General features: G+C 34.8%; 1 protein-coding gene and 1 pseudogene across 1 annotated transcript; one reads left to right on the top strand and one right to left on the bottom strand.

The window, feature by feature from the left end:
* Positions 1 to 203: 203 nt before the first annotated feature.
* Positions 204 to 1049, bottom strand: LOC133309666 (dof zinc finger protein DOF1.4-like; annotated as a pseudogene).
* Positions 1050 to 3379: 2330 nt separating this feature from the next.
* LOC133309640 (ERBB-3 BINDING PROTEIN 1) lies at positions 3380 to 7425 on the top strand. Its single transcript, XM_061510434.1, has 10 exons — positions 3380 to 3538; positions 3695 to 3815; positions 4044 to 4128; positions 4283 to 4432; positions 4547 to 4700; positions 6225 to 6440; positions 6528 to 6664; positions 6762 to 6853; positions 6946 to 7125; positions 7282 to 7425. Exons 2-10 carry the CDS (start codon positions 3725 to 3727, stop codon positions 7374 to 7376), a joined length of 1200 nt encoding a protein of 399 aa, XP_061366418.1. The 5' UTR covers positions 3380 to 3538; positions 3695 to 3724; the 3' UTR covers positions 7377 to 7425.
* The last annotated feature ends 214 nt before the right edge of the window (positions 7426 to 7639 follow it).

Below are 7639 nucleotides of genomic sequence, written 5' to 3' on the forward strand. Positions count from 1 at the left end.
ATGGAAAATCTACCTTGACACTCTCTAGTGTGTCTAGGACCCTCGCAAACCGCCCCATTAAGGCCAGAGCAGTGATATCTTTGGACAACTGACCCTGGCATCGAAGGCCCTATTTGGTCCCTGACAAATTTATCGAGGCCCTAGTTAGTCCTTAACACCACAAACCTTTCTAATCTTTAGACACTATCACATGTTGCTTTTTTGTTTTTTCCGTCTCATGGTTTGATATCAGAATCATCCCAGGGATCTTTCAGATCAGTTGAGACCAAAGAATCAATGTCCTCCCAATTCCAATAGTTTGAAGTTTCCATGCCAGCACTTGTTGCTGGTATCTCCCATGGCTATGTGTTACCGCCACTTGTGCTGGGCATTATGCTGTTGATGGTTGGTTCCTCCATTGTTTTAAATTCCTCCCCATAGTTATAAACATTGGAGGATCGCAAAAAAGTTGATACCGCACAAGGGTTTGTGTCAAAAGAGCTTGAGGTTGAGAAGGGAAAGTGTAGGCTTTGGTTTTGAGGAAGAGGCAAAGTTGAACTCAAAAAGATGCTATTACCAATACCAAAATCTTTGCTTTCTAAGTCTCCAGTATTCATCAGATTCTGTTGTAGCAGCAAAGATGGTGGACGAATCAAAGCTTGAACTTGATAGAAAGAGGAAGGGATGCTTTTCTGATTACTCACTGCAAGAGGAGTTGGATTCATTGTCATGTGGCTACTTGACCCGCCACCCATGTTGCCAATTGAGGTGGAGACAGTGGTGGTGCAAGTAGAGGAGGTGGTGGTTTTGGTGGTGGAGGAAGATGTTGGGGTGGTTGATTTTTTTACCCTCTTATTCTTCCTGCCACCACCAACAGGAACATTGCGTAAAGTTCCGCCTTTAATCCAGTGCCTCTTACAAGCTCTGCAGAAATGGCGAGGCTGAGACTTGTTGTAGTTGTTGTAGTAACAAAATTTGGTGTTTGTAGAGTCACATCTTGGGCAGTTCAAAGACTCTGATTGCTGAGTTTGTTGCTATTGTTTCCTCATCAGATGAGGCTTTGGTAGCTCCAAGTTTATCGAAGACTCTATTTAGAGGTGTAGATTCAATATAAAAATATAGCATCAAGCACAAAAGTGCTGATATAAATAGAGCCTCAGTGAGGTCATGTTTGTCATAAAGAAAGGTTTGTCTAAATAGGGCCTCGATAAATTTGTCAGGGACCAAATAGGGCCTTCGATGCTAGGGTCAGTTGTCCAAAACTCCAAGAAGACATAAAACGACGTCGTATTACTTCCACGCTGACATACTTAACGGTGACTCAGCAAAGTCACGGTCCACATGTGCTCCGTTAGTTGGGCCGTCAGATGCCAACTAACGGAAGGGCGAACGTGGCCCTTTTTTTCAAATATTAAGGACTAAAATGAGCCTTTTTTATTGTTAGGGACTAATATGTGCCTCGTGAAAATTGTCAGGGACGAAAAATGGTATTTACTCTTTATTGTATTTCCATTAATCGTGATTCCCAGATACTAAAAAATTTTTCTTGTACCAAACACACCCTAAGTCCGAGGTTAGTTAATAACCTAATTATGTGATATGCGCCTAGGCATGTGTCATTCTATAACTAGCTAATGCAATAACAAAATTCCATCCTCACAACAATCATATGTCTCTGCCTCCAAGGTGAAATTAGCACTAGCATGCAAGGAAATACCTACCACTTATACATGAGTGGGATTTCGGTAGTTTTTAAGTTGTGTTCTTTGTCTTTCTCTCTCACACACATTAAACCATCTTAAATCCTTGATGATTTGGGCTTTCAAATGCCTTTGCAAGTACCGTATAACAACTGTTAGAGAATGATATAAATTATTAATAATGTTTTCATTGAATGTCTATCCATTATTTATCTTTCAAGTCTAATAGACTATTGTATGAGGGGACGTGTTAGAAAACAGTATAAACTATTAAAAAAATCATTATTCAACAGCTTAAATTTTTGGATTGAATACATCAATCAACCTTGAAGTTGTCCACATGTTTGGAGCCATTGAAAACCACCCAATCTAGGCAAGAGCAAGAATAGACTCAATAGGGCCAAACAATCCAAATGCATGCTTCAATGGTTGTGTTAATTATACGGAGAGAAAAAATGCCTTACCATCGAAAACATGTTTAGGATTGACCATGAGAAAAGAACATAAAGATAGGTGTTAAAAACTATTAAATGAGAACACGTGGAAGAACTCAAGAAAGTAAAGCTCTTAGAAGCCTTGTAAGAAACTAATGGCTGTCTGTATATATAAGAATGAAGATGAGAAATTTCATAGTTCAATACTACCTAACAAGGTAAAGAGTGACTTTCAGCTGGTAAGTTTGTCCTAAACAAACTTCGAACCAATTCAACTAGCTAAATTGTGATTTGTACATGTATTATTATTATTATATTTTATTTTTGTAATTGGTCTATGATTTTGAAGCTAATTTTGAGCATTTAATTTTAGAGACTTAGTTGGACCAATCAAAAGACTAATTCCTCATTAAATTAGTTTTATCAATAAGCCAATCTAGTTCAATTATAATAATATTGTAACAATAATAAAATTATGCACTGTTTTTTTTTTTTTTTTTTTTTTGGAAAGTATGCACTGCTTTCGAACTTAACGAGTTACATATAACAATTTGTTATGTGAAATTTTTTACTTGCAAAGTTGTTAAATTAAGTATAGTTTTACACACAATCAAAATTGTATAAATTTATCAATACATAATATGTAACATTATAATTTTTTTTACAGGCAACTTCATATTTAAAACAAAAAAAAGGCTTACTAACACTCTTAAAAATTCACTCATGACTCATGGAGAATGAAAATCCTAGACAGATATGTATGAGAGTTAACTAAAAGTTAATAACAGTGGGTATTTCAATAATCTTGTAATTTTGGCCCAAAATAATAAAAAAGGAATATGGTTGTTAATTGATTAAACAATAAGAAAAACTACTATTATGTTACATGTGATAAATTTCTCTTATACATACTCTTCGATAATTGTATCACTTTTTTCATTTTTTTTTTTTTTCAGATGATGGAGCTCATAAATTTACTCTATGATATAAAATAACTTGTCTCCTTTAACATAAGATTAATAAAATCTTTAAACAATATAACTCGAGATATGGATAACTTGCGAGAAGTCATGTTACCGTTCCGAAAAAAAGCTAGCTCATATTTTTTAACCCACGTTTTTATGTATAATGTCAAAACATTAGTACGGCAATAATACCAAAAGGGTAATGTACTGCAAAATTAAATAAAAATAAAAGTTAAATAAATAATAGAGAAAGGAAAGAGGAAAAACCCTACGTTTGTATTTTTGTACTGAAAATGAAAAATCCTATATAAGCCAAAGCAGCCTCTGTGGTTGAAACCCTAGTTCCACTAAGCTATCAGCCACCCCTTTTGCTCTACACTGTCTAAAACCCCTTTCATTTCTCACTGATTCATTCATCAAATTTTGGGCATCATCTTCAATCAAACCCCACCTTGCAACTGTGAGTGATTCTGCAAAACCTATCAATTTCACAACTTTTCATCTGGGTCTTCCTTATTTCACTGTTTTTGATTCTGTTTCATAACCCAATTGGATAAAGATTTGATTTTTGTTTTTGCTTTCTTCAATTTTTTTTCATTTCATTTGGTGTTTTTAGAAGTCACAGGTATTCAACAAGTGAGATACCATGTCGGATGATGAAAGGGAGGAGAAGGAGTTGGATCTCTCTTCTCCTGAAGTTGTCACCAAATACAAAACCGCTGCTGAGATCGTTAACAGTGTGTTTCTCACTCTCTGAATGTCCCTTTATTATCAAATTGTATCTGATTTTTTGTTATTTCATGCATTGGACATAATTTCTCTAATATAGCTAAAGTATGCTCCCTTTTATTTTTTATTTTTTTGTATTCACAATTTTCAATTTATCTAAGGTTTCATTGTTTCATTTGTGTATTTCTTTGATTTTCATGGAGACAATTTTGATGTTATTATTTTCATTTTTGCAGAGGCTTTGAAGTTAGTTATTTCAGAATGTAAACCTAAGGCTAAAATTGTGGACATTTGCGAGAAAGGGGATTCATTTATTAGAGAGTAAGCTCATATTGTTCTATAATTATTTTTAAAATTGAATGGAAGCAGCCTTTTCTGTGGTATTTTTTAATAGTATGTAAATGGTATGTTAGCTTTTTTTTTTTTTTTTTAAATGGGTTTTAGCTTATGGATTGTGCTGCTTTTTTGAGTAAAGGCAAACTGGTAATGTGTACAAGAATGTGAAGAGGAAGATTGAGAGAGGAGTTGCTTTCCCAACATGCTTATCCGTAAACAACACAGTCTGCCATTTCTCTCCTCTGGCCAGTGATGAGACAGTGTTGGAAGAAGGTGATATATTGAAAATGTAAGATTTTTCAGAGCATAATTTTGTGATAAATAATGGGAAAATGGACACAGTACAGTGGTTTTTGGCTATTGCTTGGAAGTTGATTGTAATGGTTTCTTTGGTTGGTTACAGTGACATGGCTTGTCATATAGATGGGTTCATTGCTGCTGTTGCTCACACTCATGTTCTTCAGGAAGGTCCAGTTACAGGAAGGTTAGCTGATGTCATTGCAGCTGCAAACACTGCTGCTGAGGTGGCCTTGAGGCTTGTAAGGCCAGGAAAGAAGGTAATCAATTGTAAGAAATATTTTCCCTGTATCTGCATTTTTATAATATAGGTTGATTTTGATTTTGATTTTGATTTTATTACATATCATCTTTCTTACCCGTACCTTAAGTAGACAGGTTTAAGGTCATGTTCAGAGAAATTAGGTTATAGGCATATTCAGCTCATTAAAATTGCAGAGAAATTAGGTTATTTCATATGTTCAGTGTATAGGGGTTCCTTTGCTCTGTGAATTTTGATCTCTAAATGATGAAAACTATCATGAGCTATGGATAAACTCCGATGAAGCTTTATTGTCATAGTTACACTGATAGAGTTCATGTATGCTTTTCCTTGTGCTATCTCTCCTATTAAGCTCATTAATCATCTTTAGGACTTCTCTTAGCTGAAATATGTAATTTCTTATTCTATTTGTTTTGTACTTTTGAGAATGCTTGGTTGTTAGTTCAAGCCTTGTGGACATGTTATTGTAGTTTACCTGCATGATGAATGCTATTATGCACAGTAATCAAACACTTGAGTTGTTTTCTGTTATGATTGACATTATAGAAAAAAAAACTTAGCTGGATCTATCTCATGTTTCTTTCCAGTTTTCCACTACCTCTTAATACTATCTTATTTTGGTTTATAATATATTGTACATTGGATGATCTGATCTCTATATGATGAAGACATCATAGGCTATGGATAAACTCCAATGAAGCCTGTTTCTGTCATAGTTACACTGATGGAGAATCAATCATTCATCCTATTCCATATATACCTTACCACCAACCACTTCCATAGTGGATATGAGTAATTCATTAAGAGGGTGGTACCACTTAATGTGTAATACATAATCCTATTAGACTGGATGGGATCCAATTTTTTTGTGGCATTTTTGGTGATTAAGTATGATAATGCAATAAAGATGTCATTTTCCCTTAATTTACTTATTAATGTAGAGGAATTTGCAGCTCTTGTTAGCTTTTGTCAATGTACATATGGACTCCAATACTCATAGCATATGTTAAAGCTGTAATATTGGCAACTTTGCCGAGGTGATCAGTACCATATTGATTTCCTCTTTTCCCTGTTGCCGAAATTAGAATTGGCTGAAAATAATTTCATGGTTGTGCTGATTTATATAGTCAGTATGCTTGTCTATTGTGAGCCAACATAGTATGTTATTCAAACCATTACTTATTGAATTGTATGTGAAAAAATAAAATTAGTTTGATTGAGGAATTTTTTTTTTTTTTTTTGATGTGGGATCTAAGATAGTAGCATTTATTAAACCTTTATTAGTGGCAACTTTGCCGAGGAGATTAATGATATATTGGTTTCCTCCTTTCCCTGTTGCCTACATTGAAATAAGCTGGAGATTATTTTGTGATTATGCTGATTTATATATTGTCAACATGTTTGTCTATTTTAGCCAGCACAGTGTTAATATTGAAACGAATATGCATAAACGTCCTTATTTTTCATTATAGCTGTCGGTATCTTTATTATATTTTTTAATCAATTTTTCTATTGTTTTCAGAACAAGGATGTAACTGATGCAATTCAAAAGGTTGCTGCTGCCTATGATTGTAAAATTGTTGAGGGTGTTCTTAGTCACCAAATGAAGCAGTTTGTGATTGATGGGAATAAGGTTGTGCTTAGTTTGTTTAATTCAGATACAAGGGTTGATGATGCAGAGTTTGAGGAGAATGAAGTTTATGCAATTGATATAGTAACAAGCACAGGAGAAGGCAAGGTGGGTCAATTTAATTATTCTATTTACCAATATGATGCAGGTTCTTATGAGTTATTAACTTAAAAGTAAAATTTCAATCCCTTGCAGCCTAAGCTCTTGGATGAGAAGCAGACAACTATCTACAAGAGGGCTGTTGACAAGAGTTATCACTTGAAGATGAAAGCATCTAGGTTCATTTTCAGTGAAATAAGCCAAAAATTTCCAATCATGCCATTCTCTGCTAGGTAACTTGACTACGTGCTTGTTTTTAATACTATGTTCAAATTGGTGTTCTAATTTGGATTCTCTTTCCACTTAAAATGTTCATTTTTTTTACAATAGGGCTTTAGAAGAGAAAAGAGCTCGTCTGGGTCTAGTGGAATGCGTGAATCATGAGCTTTTGCAGCCATATCCTGTTCTGCATGAAAAGCCTGGTAAAATTATTTTGCCTAGTAGAATGATTTGATCCTCTTTAGTGTTGGATTCATGTGAGCCTTCACGTCACACATTATTGTTTGTTTTTCAGGTGATTATGTTGCACACATCAAATTCACAGTGTTGCTAATGCCAAATGGATCGGATCGAATCACATCTTATCCACTTCAAGAATTGCAGCCAACGAAAACAGTAGATGATCCTGAGATTAAGGCCTGGCTAGCCTTGGGAACAAAGACAAAGAAGAAAGGTGGTGGAAAGAAGAAAAAAGGTATAATAGGTTGGAAAAGCATGTTGCTATTTTATCATGCATTCTTGTGTAACATTATGCTTCTATATTGCATAAAATTGCATCATTTTGCATATTTATATAGTTTCAATGTTTCCTTGGGGACACAACAAATAATGCATGGTGTTGTTTACACAGGTAAGAAAGGAGACAAGGCAGATGAGTCAGGTGAAGCTGAGCCAGGTGAAGCTGAGCCAATGGATTCAACAAATGGGGCCACACCTGAAGATTGAGTTACCTCCCCCCTCTCTCCCTCTCTCTCTCTCTCTCTCTCTCTCCCAACCCAAAAAAGTTTTTCGTTTCAATTTCAACACCCCTTTCAATTTTGGTACATTGTTCACTAAATTGTATCTGCTTGGATATGAATTTAGTATAGTGTTCTGACTTCAATTCTAATAGCAATTTTCTTATGCACCACATTTTAGTCGCTAATATCAACTTCTAAAATCAAAGAAAATGTTATGTCTGGGAATGTGTTTTGTTCTTGGCTTTTAAA

The sequence above is a fragment of the Gastrolobium bilobum genome, unplaced genomic scaffold, assembly GCF_033153095.1.
Source record: "Gastrolobium bilobum isolate Gb01-03AN ecotype WA unplaced genomic scaffold, APGP_CSIRO_Gbil_v1 utg9061, whole genome shotgun sequence".
In the NCBI taxonomy this organism is placed as follows: Eukaryota; Viridiplantae; Streptophyta; class Magnoliopsida; order Fabales; family Fabaceae; genus Gastrolobium; species Gastrolobium bilobum.

Excerpts from the sequence above, each read along its gene's own strand:
- LOC133309640 (XM_061510434.1), top strand. The coding sequence starts at position 3,725 with ATGTCGGATGATGAAAGGGAGGAGAAGGAGTTGGATCTCTCTTCTCCT. Across the intron at positions 6,441-6,527 it reads CAAGCACAGGAGAAGGCAAG|CCTAAGCTCTTGGATGAGAA; the intron begins GTGGGTCAATTT and ends AATCCCTTGCAG. Across the intron at positions 7,126-7,281 it reads TGGTGGAAAGAAGAAAAAAG|GTAAGAAAGGAGACAAGGCA; the intron begins GTATAATAGGTT and ends TTGTTTACACAG.